Source organism: Cynocephalus volans, chromosome 2 (assembly GCF_027409185.1).
Source record: "Cynocephalus volans isolate mCynVol1 chromosome 2, mCynVol1.pri, whole genome shotgun sequence".
NCBI classification, from domain to species: Eukaryota; Metazoa; Chordata; class Mammalia; order Dermoptera; family Cynocephalidae; genus Cynocephalus; species Cynocephalus volans.
Genome location: NC_084461.1, coordinates 38,570,302 through 38,587,602, shown reverse-complemented (window position 1 = coordinate 38,587,602; position 17,301 = coordinate 38,570,302). Strand labels below are relative to the sequence as shown.

Sequence of the window (17,301 nt, the reverse complement as noted above, 5' to 3'; positions counted from 1 at the left end):
TGCAGCCTGAACAAGGCTGAGCTTCCTTTCTTTTGGTAATTTGGGAAATCTTGGACTTCTATGACTTCTCATCCTTCTAATCCACTTCTAATCCTGGATTCAGTCTCTTCTTTCCATGAGCTACCTGAGAAGGCTGCTTCTTTCATCCCCAGGTTCTACTCATCTGAAAACATTTTATTTCTTTTCCTAATTCTTCTCTTTTTAGCAGCCTAGCCTCCTTAGGTATCTTTTGGATGTTCTTCCTCCCTCCCAGTCTTTTGGTTTCTCCCAGAGGAGCCAGGCATCTCTCTCTAGTCCTGCCAATAACTAACAACTAATAAATAAGGCACCTGCTCTTATAAATACCTCAGCAAGCAAAAGTTTGCAATGCAGGAAGAAATTGGTATATATTACTCTGGTTTTCTGGTTTGCTAGCTTCTTACACTGAGGCTGACTATACTCTAGGAGGTTATTCAGTCAAAAACTAAATTTTGAGCAAGATACCAAAGACAAAATTCACTACATTGAAAATGTTTGCCCCAGCTGGCTTTTTACTCAGGAAAAATGGGGTATGAAGGGTGGAATGCAGGAGGAGATAGAGGATAGGTATAATGAGGATGAGATGGTGTAGGAAACATTCCTTTCCTTTATATACTATAGAGCTCCTGATCTAACTCTCCCAGCCAGCCACAGTGTACCTGCAGCATGAGTCAAATAGGCTGTCATGGACTAGCCTGGGTACCTAACCAGTAGTTAATATATTATTTATTGCTGCTGTTCAAATTGATCTGGGAAGCCTCCTTATACCTGAACTTCTAAAGCAAAAACAAATTTTAAGTTACATACTCTAGGGGCTTATAAATGTACACATATCAAAGAATCCTAACCATATAACAGGACATGATTACTGACAAATGACTCATCCAGGCAGTAAATGTTCTAAAAGCTCAGAGAAAGGAGCTTTGGACTGAGTTTAGCCCAATAGAAAAAGTATGTTTTAATGGTGTAGCTTTTAGCCATGTGTACAGTCTCATCTCTTTTATACCTCAGGACAGTCTTTATGAGAGGAAGGAAGAAGGAAAGGGAACAACATTCTACCACATGCCAGAGCACTGTGATAAACATTTTACCTAATCTTGCCTAAGGGAAGACTTTGAAGCAATCAAGCCAGCCTCCAGTCTGCCTCTCCCTCTTGCACCTGCATTTTGCTCTTTGTTTGGGTGCCTGTCTTTCATAGCCTGGTGCCCATGGCTCATGTCTGGCTCTATGGAGTTTGGGGGGCCTCTCAGCCCTCCCCTTTCGGTGCTGCCTGCTTCTCCACCTTCAAAGGGACAACCTAACCCATCATCCAGACTAAGGTGCTAAAAGCAGAACATGAAAACAGAATTTCTCAAACAAGGGGCCTTTGACCCATATTAAGTTTTGCACTTTTTTTGTAGAAATGAATGACAATTAAAAGACATCCATAACATTAAAAATTTACTTTTTATTAATTTTTCCCCCAAACTGGGTTTTACAGGCATTCTTTGAGGTCTGTGAAAATTTTATTTCCTTGAAAAATATGCTACCCAAATAGGAGATGTGCTATACTAGATATAGGATCTTCCTTACCTTTCCAAAAAAAAAAAATACATGAACTTAAATAGGAGATAAGCTTTAGTGAGTGCAGTTAAGGGGTAGGTAGGGTGCTGCCAGTGACCCAGGCAATTAATATTCTCTCAGGAGTAGTAATAGTAGTAGTAGCATCAGCAGCAGCAGTAGTAAAAATAATAAAATAACTCACATTTATCCTATACCAACTTTTTCCCAGGAACTTTTCTATGTACCTATTTGCTCCGCATATGAAACTTTGAGATAGCTGCTAATATCTCCATTTGTAGATAGATAAATTGAAGCTTGTGGCATATTAGCAGTATGTTGGGTGCATACATACGAGACAACTCATGGGCTCCAGCTTTGCAAATCCCAATGTCCTCGTCACAGTCTGTGAGATCAACTAAAACCAGTAACAGAGTTTGCCACACTCACTACTCTCTACAGGAACAAATACTTCCAAGACTTTTGCAGGTCCTTCTTGTTGCTTTTCCTCCATGAGAAAGAAAAATGGCAGAAGAGGAAATGCATCTACTGCTCTCAGATTTCAGAAAACAGTTATGTTTCTTATTGGTGCTAGTCTTAGCATTGGGGAATAATGCCAAACCAAAACACCATGAAGTCTATGCTAACACCTCTCCCTCCATTTCTCTTCTCCATTTGTTCTCATGTAATTCCTGGAACTCAGTATGATATTCATTTAACAAATATTATTAAGCTGTCATTTGGTACGAAGCCGTGAACAAATCATGAGGAGGGAAGCAGAGCATATAAAGATGAGGAAGACTCAGTCCCTACTCTCAAATAACTCTCTAGAACAATCTAGAAAGAAAAAATATCATGTATACAAAAGGCACTTGTGGCTCAATGCAAAAGATTCATTACTTCAGAAGATTTTGGAATTCACAGAAAGAAGAACTTCAATTATAGTTAGGATGGTATCAGGTGTTTCTTTCTCTGAGGACACCTGTGGCATTTGCCTGGCAGAGCTTCATGGTGGCAGGTGTACAAAGCCATATGTGCTGACAACACAGAGCACAAATGGGATCTCTACAAATATTTGCTTTCATAGTAATTCAAATTTGGGATTTTAAAATTCTATTTATTAAGGAACATTAAGAGAGGAAAGAGAAAAGTTAAAGACTGCTTTTCCATGGCACATGAAAAATCCTAAGATAACTGCAGCAGGAAAGACCTGAACGACATTTGAGACTATCTCAAGGACTCACGAATAGCCTTTGAAAATATATCTATTATGATGGAGTGAAGTTTCAGGTTTACGAGTCATTTATAGTACATGGTTTCCTACAGGGAGAGTCTTTTGTCTTTATCTTTCAGTGTGAATTCAGTGGTAGCAGTCAGTTTACAGAAGATCTAAAACGTGCAAAGTCAAGTTTGCCTTCAAACTGCATGTTACACTGCCTCTTCATGAGATAAATATTACATGAACGATGACACATCTCAGACAGTCCAGTTGCAAATGATTGTCTATTACATCAATCACCACCAAGCATTTACAAGTATCCAGCTTTCATCTGATAAAGTATCTTTAGTAATAATAATGAATGCATATGTCCACACTGATTTAGCAGATACAGCTTCTTTCAGAAGAGTTGACTATGAAGTAAACTTGTAAAGTGAATGCTGTGTTCTCATTAATGCCAGTCACCAATTGAAGATAATTTGCTACAGGAGACTAAAAGATGGCAACAAGTACAAACTAGGTGATTAGTTCTACAAAATACTGCATAACAGAAATAATGGCTCTTCTGTTTAAAACAGGAGTCTGCATACTTTTTTTTAAAGGGCCAGACAGCAAATGTTTTAGGTTTGTGGACCTATGGTCTATTTCTTAGGTATTCAACTCTGCAATTGCACTCTCAAAGCAGCCATAGACAATCTGAAACAAATAGTCATGACTGTGTTCCAATAAAACTTTATGGACAAAAACAAGCATCTGATCTGAAGGCCAGTTTGACAACCCTTGGTTTAAATATTTGTTGGTCCAAAGAAAGAAAAACAAAAAACAAAACAAAACCGAGGTAGCTTATTTGGTACCACATATTGTGAATTATATGAAAATAAATTTCCTATACATCATATCATATTTTTAAAAGCCCTTTGAAAGTCATATAACCTCTTTTCTAAGTGACAAATTATTTATTTAGTAAATAATCACCCCTTGAGTTCTTTTTGGTTTAAATATATATTATCTCACACTGCATGTATTTGCTATGAGGCACACTGTTACTTGAAGTACTCTTTAATGGTACCTATGCTTGAACTCTTTGTTAAAATCATAAATCTTTTTATAAATGTGATGTGTAGGTTTGCTTTCTCAGTTTATAAATTAATTTGTATTAAAGCCAGGGAACACTTAAATAATAAATTCAAGATTTTTTCCTCAGTGCACAAGTGCATATTATCTGAAAAACCTGTTCATCACAAGTAGCAGCTCACGTGGACAAAGGGCCTTTCTGGAACGACAGATTCAGGAGTCTTCTCCTGGTGAGAGGATCCTATATGTACATGCTAGGACTCTCCTGTGAGCAGTGATTCAAGAGTTTGTTTTGAAGCTATGGAACTAAGCAGAAAATCAACAGGCAGCAAGTTAGAAGAACTCAAAAGTCACAACTCTGGGATGCATTAACTTTCCAGAGTCACTAAAGTGTTTCCTGCAGGGTCACCCAGGGTGAAAAAATGTTTGCCTTGGATTTCATCTTTGAAAAATGTGTGTTATGTTTTGGCAAAGAAACCATGCTAGGAATTGGTATACAGTGTACACATGTGAACACCGGAATTTTTGGGTGATGCTTAATCATCCTTCTCAGGCTTCTAAAAATTTTTTTACAGACTTCTAAAATGAAGGATTTTAGAAGTCTATGCCCACAAACAGATTTCCAACTATTTTCTTATTATTTTGGTTCCAAAAGAAATTGAAGATCGTGATATATGTTTACAACCAGATGGGACCTCCATGAGATTTCACTAACAGTGGCCCAAGCATATGCACAGAGAGGAACAGGTCTCTTGTAAACTAAGTGGTAAATATCTACTTACCACTGACTATGGCTCAGCAAGTTGCTGGGAGTTAAAGAAGGATAAAAAAGTTAAGACCTAATACTTATCTTACAAAGAATCCTTATATCCCAACAACTACATGTGAAAGCAAAAGCACTAACATGTGAAACTAATGGCAGTCATTATCTGGGTATTTCAGGCTAGACAAGAGTCACTGCAAAGTCTGTATCTTGAGATAAGTCAATACTGCTCTTTGCATTATCTATCTATATAAATGCATTATTTACATTTTATTTTGCTTATCAAGGGACAGATACAACACATTGCACTGGTAAGATCATCTTTACTCTCTTGATCTGTTAAGAGACTTAAGCCAGCTATTTTCTCTGCCTCCATTTCTTCTTGTATAAAGTGGGTCATTCTACCTGCCTTCCTCCTGTTTCAGAGAAGCAAGGAAGGCAGATAAACTGTACCCCTAGGATGTCTGGCGATATCTGGAGATTAATGCTGTATATGAGTCAGAAAAGGCTTACCAAAAGTTTGGGTACAAGAGAGCCAACATAACAGTGTCCTTAAAAGGGATCACAAGAATCCATGTTTACTTAGTGAATTGTTTACTGAATTGTTTATAAACAAGTAGACTGTCAAGAATTCAATGTCAACTTCAATGTCAGAACCCAGTGTCAGTGCTACTCTTTAATGCATGGCCAAAGTTCAAGTTCTTTGTAACAAATAAATGCATATTCATCCTAAGATACCACACCTGCAAGGACACACTTCCCTTATGTTGTACTTATGTTAGCTGCATTTTCAGCTAGTAAGCCCTTGAAGTTGAAAATATCTGATGAAAAAGAATGCTTAAAGCTGAGATGTTCACTCAGCCCTTACGGGGGTAGTGATGGGCCACGGGCAGTATTAGGACTACTTATTATTTCCTTGGCAGCTGAAGTGCCAACAGGATACCACAGTGATACCTGAGAGATGTCCTGTAATGTACCCCAAGAACAGACCATGACACTAATTCCATGATCTGAAGTTAAGATTCTGTGGAAGGCTTTTGCAAAAGACTGTATTTATACTCAGCCATGGACAAGAAAATTTCTTCTTTGGTTTATCTTTGTCCCTCCCTTTTCACAGATGGCTGCTGAAGAGCATGGAGGAAGCTCTGTGGTAGCCAAAAAGTACTTAAGATATTGGGAAGAGCCTGGCTTCTATTTTGCATCTTTGAGTGTAAAATTCAACAAGCATTCAATAAACACTCAGCATGTGCAAGGTACCTACAAGGTACTGTTGTATATACAAGGATGTATAAGACATAGTCCCTATTCTTAAGGATAGTATAGTTAATTAAGAGGGATAAAAGCACTCAGAAGTCTACATTAGGAACCAAATGACATAATGATTTTATGGTCCAGAATAGAGTTGAGTATGGGCAATTTCACATTCACTTTGGAATAAGATAAGAACCGTGAGAGAATACAGGAAATACCATGTAAGCTTACCATAGGGCCAAATACTATTCTAACTACTTTAAATATATTAACAATTGTAATTCCCACAACAACTTTATGAGGTAGTTACTATTAGCTTCTCTATCTTAGAGATTAAAAAAAAGCTAAGGCCCAGAGAAGTTATGAAACTTAGGTAAGATCACACAGGAGGTAAGCATTAGAACTAGAACTTAAACTAAAGCTGTCTTGCCCCAGAGGCTGAATTCTTAAACCACTGTGCTGTACGATCTCTGCTTAAGAGGGAAAAAGAGAGGGCTACAGAGATTCTGAGGACTGGGAAAAAGTTTTGTGGATAAAATGATGTTTGAAATATGACTTAAAGGACAAAATCCATTATTTTGGATTATTTCAGATTGGGAGGAAAAGAAGGGAATTTCTGGTGAAGGGGTCAATATGAACAGATATAATGAAGCAAGAATGCAGGAAACATAAATATGGGGTACAGAGGACACAAGGGAGATAAGGCTAGAAAAGTACAAAAGGTCACTGTTGTAGAATTTCTTGAATGCCTGTGAGATAAGCTTACTTGGAATTTGGAAAACAATAGGGAGCTACTGAAAATTATTGGGCAGAGGAATCCCTGGATCAGAGGTAGGCAGGAAGAATTAGTCTGAAAGCAGAGAATAGAGAGGCTTAAAATAGGGAAAAGTAGGAGATAGGATGAAAAATCAGGAGGCTGGGACCAGAGTCCAGCTGAAAGTGTATTAGAACATAAATAAGCAAGATGAAGTTACAATGTTAAATTTTTGTCTCATGAAAATGTATTGAAAGAAAGTAACTCAATTGTGAAGCAAGTTGTTTGTGAACTTCTAAAAAATTTAAGCCACTCATTTGCTGAGCCCATCTAATATGACAATCTTTTAGAATCCTTTAAAAACTTAACTCTCACCTCAGTCATTAATTTTTATGTTCAGATACATATTTTCATAAAATCTTAGACTAATTTATGGTGCTAGGGGCAGTTAATGAAATTTCAATATTTTGCTCCAGTTGCATATTCATTTTATTTTGAAGTAAAATGTTATTGGTCACAAAATTTACACTTTTATACTACTATGTGAAAAAGTCAGTGAAAAGGAATGACTTTTAAAAATGAGTAAATTCTCCCTCAGAAAGATGTGCAATTATCTAAAAAATTCTCTCTATATATATTTAACAAGGTCCTATATATTTGGCCCAAATGTCCATCAAATCCTCTGCCAATAATCAATCATGAGAAAGAAATACAATTATTGAAAAAGCACAAAGAATGTGGAACCACAGCACCCTAGCTGTGCATCTGCTTTATTTGAGAATACTAAAAATGTTTTGTTTTTCTCTAGGAGATTTTAATCATCCTTATCATTCTCTCCAGAAACAAAAAGAAAATTTCTTCATGATAAATTTATAGCATTACTTCTTTAATATATAACAAAAATGTAGATATATTTCTTTAAGCTGTAAACTCCTTCTACATCCTTCTTACTTAAGTGTGTGTTTTGCTTCTCTATTCACCCTGGGCTGGCCTTTGCAGAAGTGGCATATGTCAGTATCCATGTATGTAAGCTGAAAAGTCCTCATGAGGTTGCTAACCAAAGACAGCTTTTTCCAGAAAATATTTCTTAAGAATCTACTCTGTGGAAGGTTTGTTAACTTGTGTTCATTAACACAGAAACACCCATTCACATGGATTGGCCCTTTCATCAGCAGAGAGCAAAGCCCTGAGGGCTCAGAAAATGGACAGTTTTTGGTGAGCAAGAGAAGGAAGAGAGGATGACAGACAGCAAGGGGTGATTCTTTAGGTGGTTCATAGCATGGGTTTATTTTAGCTGATCTGGTTTGACCCTATGCTTCTCTGCAGAGCTACTGATACTTTGCTGAGGTTATTTAACTAAAGATAAATGATGTTCTGTAGGTATGGATCTGTGAGTTGTCTCAGGACAGGATTCATCAGCCTGTCAATGTTGCTTAGTAATATAATTGGATTTATGACTTGTATCTAGTTTTGGTGGAACCTGGGGCTGGGGGTCTGATGGTTAAGATGGCCACATAGCTAGACTGTGCCTACATGACCAGCTCACTATAGGAGACCCCACCATGGGCAGACTTTGGACTTTATGATATCGAAGTGCTTGGCAGGCACATAGGTAGTGGTTCCAGACCTGGAGACAAGGTGGATAATGTGTGACCCAGCAGTGGGAAAACAAAACGCTCTGTACTGAGATATTGAGACCCCAGCCAATGCATATCACCTTTTTACTATTGCTATACTATGTCCTTTGCCTGTAATAAAGATGTTCTAGGAGTATGAACCATTTGATGCCTACGAGTCCCTTCAGCAATGAACACTTAAGGTGATAATGTGTAATTAACACAGAAAGGGAGATCTGATCCTCTATGAATGGCCCCAGGCAGCCGAGAAGCTTCATAGTAATAAAGGGTGTTGGTGGGAATTGCTAAGTATGAAGAAGAATGGGTAATCAGGGTGTTATGAAAGATTCTTCCATTTAATTCATTTATTTGCAACATCATTTATTACTAATTATGTTCAAGTACCCTTTGAGATACTGTGAGTATTTACCACTCTGAATAATACACAGATGTTCATAATCCAAATGGGGAGATAAGATATATGCAAATGTCTATACTCCAAGGCAGCATTGAATATATTCCTAAAGAGTGGCATTATGGGCTGAATTGTATCCTCCCCAAAATTCATATGTTGAAGTTCTAACCCCTAGTACATCAGAATTTGACTATATTTAGAGAGAAGGTCTTTACAGAGGTAATTAAGTAAAATGTAGTCATTAGGGCGAACCTTAATCCAATATGACTAGTGTCCTTGTACAAAGAGTAGAATAAGTTACAGACAGTTACAGAGGAAAGACCATTGAAGATACAAGGAGAGAGGCTTCAGAAGAAACTAATGCTGTCGACTCCTTGATCTGAGATTTCAAGCCTCAGAACTCTGAGAAAGTAAATTTCGGTCATTTAAGACACCCAGTCTGTGGTGGTACTTTGTTGTGGCAGTCTTAGCAGACCAATACAGTGGTATGGAATATCATGACCTCTCTCACAAACAAGCATGGAAAAGGGAGGAATTGCTTCCCGCCAAGGGTATCAATGTTTGAACCTTAAATTTGGGGCAGAATTTATATTTACAGAAATGCAGGGTGGGATGGAAGGAGGATAGTTCTGGAAGATGGGATGACATCAGCAGTGTCCCAGAGGAGGGAAAGCACAGTGCGTCTGGGGAATAGTAAGTAGTCTAGACTTAAAAGCTAGGGTGACATCATGCATGGTGGTTTTCAGTGTCTTGGGAAAGGTCTGCAGTTTAACATTCAAGTAGTGGGGAGAGCTCTAAGGATACCTAGTGCATGAGAAAATTATTATCGGCAGAGGAAGACGGATCTAAAGAAGAAGAGATGGGGAAGAGGGTGGAAAGAGAGAGGAGGTACACAGCTACTAAAGGGTTATTCCAGTAGCCTAAATATAAAGTAAAGGTAGCCTGGAGAAAGGTGGTGGCATTTATTTCATTTATGTTTGGTCAGTTCTATCTAGGACTTGTCCTGAGAGGGTTTTTATTTTATTTTTCTTTCATGAGGTTTTATTTTGAATCTGAAAATTTAGAAAAGTATACATAAGAAATGTGTAAATTGTAATTGTGTATTCTTAGGACATTTCATGTTGAAAGCTAGCTTTTCATGTAAAACTATGTGAGCTCCTTGATGTCAGGAGGTCCTTGATGTCAAGAGTAATATCTTACTCTTTCTCTCTCAGGGTGCAGAGCTAAAAGCTGGGTGCATAGTAGAGAGTTAAGTGTTTGTGATACAGTGACAATGTACACAGTGGCACAGCATGGTGATGTGAACACCTGGGTCTGTCACATCTGAATGAGATACTTGTGATGATAAAGGTGGCCACGTGTTCAAGTGTGTGCACTACGGCAGGTGCCCACTGAAACTGACATATCCACTCACATGGGCTACTTTATCCCATCACTCCTGGGGCAGAGGACAGGTGACTTTTAATAAGGAGAAGCTGGAAGGATAGGATCTTTCCTTGTGTGTGTGGGGAGGCCAGTGTCTATGTGGTTTACCACATATGAATGATAATCAACTAGTTGTCTTATGTATCACAAAAACAGGAGATCAACTTACCACAAATGACTAGGAGGAAGTTATTCAACACATCCACCATAAATTGAGGTTAAATTTCAAAAAGGCACAATATTTAGGTTCCTCAGACCCTGTGACCTGACAAAGGAAATGGCTTAGAGAAATCATACTACCACTTTAGGGAAAAGCAGAGAGCAATGTACTATGCTTGTGTGTGGAGCACGGTTCTAATGTGAAGTATGCACCATTAGTAAAATGTTCTTAACTGACTCCTTCTCATTTCCTTACAGATAGTAACAATAGGTCACATCATCTGTTGAATGAATGCTTCAGAAACTACTGGCTGGGACAACTCAAACACAACTAAACAGCCACCCCTTTTATAACCCCGAGTGTTAATTAGGGAGATTAACATGTCAGGTGCTTCTAAAACAGGAGGGTTGTAAAGCGTTTGTGGTCTGGCACAACTGAGAAGTGGATGATAGTTGTTAAAAAAAGCACCAACCCTCCCTTTGGGTTACCTCCAAGAAAATGATGTTTAAATCTCACATTAGAAATTTACTCTGCAATTTAGTCATAAAATCCAAATTATGGTTTTATGACACCAGAATTACCAACAAAAACAGAAGTAGCTTAAACTCAATTAAGTATACCATCTTCCTTCCTTTATTGCATAATGTGGACTCTAGCATATATGCAAAAATGTGCGTTTTGCCTTAAAGTTCAATATAATTAATTCAGTTATGCAGCTCACACAATCCCCTGTGTTCTGTGTGCAGTGCTGACAAATCCACTAAAATGTTAGGAGGAAAATGCTGTCATGGAGCAATGGACAAAGTTCCATGGTGCACAGAAGGCAGAAAAGCTGTTTGGGCCTAGAGGATTTGGAGAAGCTTCCCCACATAGCTGATGTTTGAGTTCAGTCTCATGGATGAAGAGAAGACTATCAAAGGGCAACGGAGTGATGTGTAAGGTCATTTTAAGGAGAAAAGATAGTTTACACAAAGGCAGAGTTTTGAAGCCAAGGCAATTTGGTTAGACAGACAGCTCTAACCTTCTACCAATGTAAACATTAGATAAATGCTTCAAAATAATAATAAAAATAATCTTAAAAAGGATTTGTAAAAAGAGGCAGTTTCCTAAACTCAGTAAATAATTTTTGATCCATGATAAATCATTTCCTTTTTTTTCCTCCTTCATGAATTTGGCCTTGCTTAACCTCCAAGCATAAACAAAAAAGAAAGATAAAGAAGTAAGCCTTTTAGAGAAGTTGAAAAATAAATCCTAAAGTATAAATATTTTGCTTGCTTGTAAAATTTCAATTCAGTCACTCTTCCAATTATCAATATCCCAAATAAAATAGAGAAAAGATAGTAGTTTAATTATATTAAAACATGGAACACATCACTGAAGGCAGTAAAATGACTAAAATTCTTACTTGTCCATAGGCCTGAATTAACTCTTTGCAGACTCTGGGACGCTCTGGCAAGGCTAGCTGGTGCGGCTGGAACAGAAAGAGAAGAAAACCATTAGTCATCCCTGTAAAAAATATCAGATATGACTTTTGTACAGCATCATTTTCAAATGATAAAATATGACCCTGTCACCTCACAATACACCCGCCCTTTTAAGTTAAAATTGCCTTTACCCACTAAAAAGAACCATAAAAATCAGAGCAAATGGAAACCTGGTTTTAGTTATCTTTGATCTCATGCCGAGACACAGTAGGGAATAATGAAAAAAAAAAAAAAAAAGGCTTTCTATATCATTTGAGTCCAAACTTGAGCCTTGCTTGTGAAAACAAGGAAGAATACAAATTCATTTTTAAAAAAACAGTATAAAAACCAGTTCGGTCAAAGAGTTTATTTTTAGAAATAAAAATGTGAGCAATCTTTAGAATATCTACACTGAGGAAAAGACTGCCTCTTCAACAAGTGGTGCTGGGAAAACTGGATATCCATATGCAGAAGAATGAAACTAGATATGTACCTCTCACCACATACTAAAATCCATTCCAAATGGATTAAAGACTTAAGTATAAGACCTAAAACTGTACAATTACTAAGGGAAAATATAGGTGAAACACTTCAGCAACTAGGTCTGGGCACAGACTTTATGGACATGAGCCCAAAAGCACAAGCAGCAAAAGAAAAAGTAAAGAAGTGGGACTATATCAAACTAAAAAGCTTCTGCACAGCAAAGGAAACAATCAACAGAGTGAAATGACAACCTACAGAGTGGGAGAAAATTTTTGTTAACTATGCATCTGACAAGGGATTAATACCCATAATACACAAGGAACACAAGCAATTACACAGTAAAAGAACAAATAACCCAATTAAAAAAATGGGCAAAGGAGCTGAATAGACATTTTTCAAAGAAAGACATACAAACGGACAACAGGTACATGGAAAACTGCTCAACATCACTAGTCATTAGGGAAATGCAAACTGAAACTACATTGAGATACCACCTCACCCCAGTTAGACTGGCTAAAATAAAAAAAATGGTGAGTAACAAATGTTGGTGAGGGTGTGGAGAGAATGGAATGCTCCTGCACTGTTGGTGGGAATGTAAATTAGTACAACCACTATGGAAAACAGTAGGGAGGTTTCTCAAACAACTACAGATAGATCTTCCATACAATCCTGCAATCCCACTTCTGGGTATATACCCACAGGAATGGAAATCATCATGTCGAAGGGATACCTGTACTCCCATGTTCATGGCAGCTCTGTTTACAATAGCCAGGACATGGAACCAACCTAAATGTCCATCAATGGATGATTGGATAAGGAAACTGTGGTATATATATACTATGGAATAGTACTCTGCCATAAAAAAGAATGAAATTCTCCCATTTGCAACAACACGTATGACCCTGGAGAATCTTATGTTGAGTGAAATAAGCAAAGCACAGAGGGATAAATACTGCATGTGCTCACTCATAAGTGGGAGCTAAGAGAGAAAGAAGGAAGGAGAGAAAGACCACAGTAGTGCATTGGACTTGCAGAGGGAGAGAACATACCTTGGGTTACAAAGTGGAGTGGGGGAGAAACAGGGAAGGGGAGGGAGGTTGTGGATAATTGGGTGTGGGACATAGGGTACAAATGCAATTTGTGGTAATGGGCATATTGCCAGTATGAATCTGGCCTTCACATCTTGGGCACGAGGGGTGACAACCAGCTTTGTATCTCATGAATATTCATAACAAATAAAATAAAAAATTAATAAAAAGACTTTAAACCCCCGTCCCCAAAAGAAATGAGGGAAGTAAAAAGTTGGACAAGAGACACAGAACTTTATGATATAAGATAGGCAATAAGTAATCTATTATAAAAGCAGTTATAATTTGATTGACACTAGTAATAGGTTGCACACAAAACAGGAAAAATGGGAAATGACTAATATATTTGCCATTCCACCTTGAAGTATTATGCTGGGTTGCTTTGAAAGCATCTCAGCTATAAAAGTACACAATTACTGTCTGGGCTTGTTGGATAAAGGTATTTCTCTAGGATTCCCCACATCGGATCATGTTACCTCTGCGTTATTCTTACATGGGCAGCATGGCCTGGGCCCACAACAAAAACTGAGTTTTACTTCAAAGCCAGTGAAGCTACCTGTGATATTGTGAAATATATATTTGGTCTTTCTCCTATTTCTTGGAATACCATACAGCTCTTAAATCCTTGTCTTCTTGCATACTATGAATTGACTGACATCTGGGGACTCCTGAAGAGTCTGAGGATGGGGGCTGGCCACAGGAAAGATCAAGGCATAATTAGAGGGTTGGGACTTTTCAACCTCACCTCCCCAAATATCCAGGGAGGGGAGAGGGGCTGAAGGTTAAGCTGATCACCAATGGCCAATTATTTAATCAATCATGCCTACCTAATAAAGCTTTCATAAAACCCCCAAAGGATTAGGTTTGAAAGGCTTCTAGAAAGCTAAACACATAGAGATCTGAGAGGGTGGTGGGCACGGAGAGGGCAAGGAAGCTCTGCACTCCACCCTATGCCTTGCCCTATCCACTCCTTCATCTGTATCCTTTGTAATATTTGTATAATAAACTGTAAATGAAAGTGTTTTCCTAAATTCTGTGAGCCATCCTAGCAAATTAATAGAACCCAATGAGGAGGTCATGGGAATCCCAATATTGCTGATTGATTAGAAGTGTAGGTGACAACCTCCTACTTGCAAATGGTGTCTGAAGTGAGAGGCAGTCTTACTGGACAGAGCGCTCAACCTGATCGTATACCCAGTAGATAGTGTCAGAACTGAATTGAATCAGGGGACACCATGATGGAGTCTCCTGAATTGAATCAGGGGACTCCAGCAGATGGAGCATGCCAGTGCATTGGTTGCTGATGGGAAAAAATCTACACATACACTTTGGTGACCAGAGTGTTTTTTGTTATGAGAATATAGTAAGAGAAACTGAATTTGTTTTTTCTATATCTTCTCAGACTTCTGATACTTTTGTTTCAGTCCTTAATAGAAACCCACAGTAACAATATCAAGAAGTCTGTCTCTGATATAAAACAAGGAAGAGGAAGAAAATGCAGATGATCTGGACAATGAGCTGACCAACTCCTCCTGTATCTCTGAATTTTAGAGCTGGGCGAGTCCAGTCCACCTGCCCCTGAACCGCTTTTTAATGTACTTTTTCCATTAACTCCTCCAAGTTAGTTAGGAAGCTGCCTTTTGGTCTATTGTTCATAATATAAAACCCAACAGATGAAGTCAAGATCCTCTTCAATAAACACTGAGAATTCTAACTATTGTAGGTGTTTTCAGTCTGGGCCTATCATTGACAGTATTTTCCAAGTGAAGTTAGGCTTTGGTGAATCAATATTTTAAACAGTCATACAACATTTTAAATTGTGATGATCAGTTTTGAAAGTGTTTCTTTTCATTCTCTCTCTAAATTTTACTGCTATCTTCATCTCCAGAAGCTCATTTACTCCCACATGCAATAAAGAATCATGACAAAAAAGCAAACAGAATACACATTTCCTGGAGTAAACGTTGTATTACGCATTAATTTCAAGGTGATCAGAAGGCAAAATTGCACTTTGACAGTCCTCAAGTCTACTTGCTGCCTTGATACTGCAAGTCTTCTTTATTACTACCATTATGATCTAGAACAATTCCCACCACCATCACGAATTTCTTGCGACGAACTAGATAACACTTTGTTTCATTACCCCTTGCCCTAAGTTGAGTACTAAAACATTACTTTTGATCAAGTTTCAGTAAGTTTATATAACTTCCAATGGTTAATGATATGTTTCTTGACAATTATGCTCTACTTGAGAGAGTTTTGATAGCTCAAAGGAAGAAAAACTTAAGTTAATCAAAAATAATAGTAAATAAAGAGAGCAGGGGCAACTTTTGGAGGTGACGGATAAGTTTATGACATAGATTGTGGTGATGATTTCACAGATACATAGTTATCTTCAAACTCAAAGTTTTATATATCAAATATGTTCAGCATTTTATTTGTCAAACATTCCATAATAAAATGATTAAAGATAAGTTAATCACGGGATGGCGCGCACACACACACACACACACACACACACACACACACATTATTTTGATCAAAATTATTCAGCAAGTTTTTCTCAATTTTCAGCTCAAATCTGAGGAAAGTAACAGATGATAGTTTCCAGGCCTTAGATCAGCAGTAAAGTTGATGAGTGTTTCCAGAATGATGACTCAAATGGAATGTGGGGGCCAGTTATGAGACCCCAAGGAGAGTGCAGAGCTAAACCTCAGGCCTGGAAATGCTTGGGGAGCCCTGGCCACTCTTGACTCTTCACAAACCAGGATTGTGCTTTACTTGCAAACAGACATCTGGTGCTTTCCCCTTTACGGTGCATTTAGTGACATCTTCATCAAGTAAAATGTCTTAGCAAACAGTTTCCACAAATGAGATGAATCAAGACATAAGAGGAACAAATGGCATCCTTGTGAAAAGACCACAGATTTACGGCGGTGTTGAGAGGGTGCGCATTACAAAAGTAAAGCACAGTGAACAAAAGTGTGCTGTCATAGAAAATGGAGGTGTCACACAGTCATCAATTTGATTAGTGTTAAAGCCATGTACTTAATGTCTAAAAGTGCTGAGCAGTGAGGAAAAACAAATAAAGGAAGACAATAAACAGAGAATCACAACTCCAATAGCAACAAAAATTAGTGAAGCCATAACAACTGTGGCCTTAGTTATCATCTGCAGGATTCCATTAACTATTCCCTACAGATCAATAAATACATCTATAGGGACTTTTAAATGCTGGGGTTATAAAATGAACAAGCTGCAGCCCCTGGCCTCAGTGAGTCTACAGTCTTCTATTCAGAGATTTATAAAATATAAAAGAAAGTCAAGAATTGGAGGAAAACTGGAGTGGCCCTTAACGAATCTGGACAAGCTTCCTGGGGAAGGTGACTCCTTGAGACAGGTGCTAAATTTGGGATAAACCAGTAATGAAGAGGAAGGAAAAGGGCAGTTCAGGCCAACATTGCACAAAGGCACTGAGGTAAGACACAGCCCAGGTACATAAAGAGCTGTGATCTGACAGGAGCAGATGGAGCACACCTGAGCCAGGATGTGCTGAGTTGGGGAAGAGTCAGGGGGCACACTGGAGAGGACCTTGCCAAAGCACTTAATTTTGATTCTGCAAACACTGGGAAACTATTGATTTGCCAGGCTCTGAAGTGGAGTTCCTCATGGTGGGCTTGCCCAAGAACAGTGCCGGAAGACCGGAACTAACTGCAATCTAACTGCTCCCTACCTACTCACAACCTGCTACTCAACTTCCCAACTGAAGTGCATATCTGGACCTCGTTTTCCCTGTCTGTAAAATGAGGACAGTAATAGTATCTACACTATGTAAGGTTTAAAACAATTAGTACATGCAAATCATTTAGTCTACAATGTAAGTGATTGGTAAATGTGAGATATTCTTATCATTGTTCCTATTATTGTCATTATTATTATTGCTAGCCACTACCTTGACAGCAGAGCGTATGTTTTCCTGTGAAGAATGTAACAATGCTTTTACATTACACTTTGTATGCCTAAGGTTTTGCAC

At 38.2% G+C, this 17,301-nt stretch overlaps 1 protein-coding gene across 1 annotated transcript in view; it reads right to left on the bottom strand.

Annotated features, from left to right (window-relative positions):
- The window catches only part of GHR (growth hormone receptor), a 285,938-nt gene that overhangs the window by 65,552 nt on the left and 203,085 nt on the right, over positions 1 to 17,301 (bottom strand). Inside the window, exon 4 of the mRNA XM_063087552.1 lies at positions 11,640 to 11,705. Within this exon, the coding sequence (XP_062943622.1) occupies positions 11,640 to 11,705 (66 nt within the window). The remainder of the gene's footprint in view (positions 1 to 11,639; positions 11,706 to 17,301) is intronic.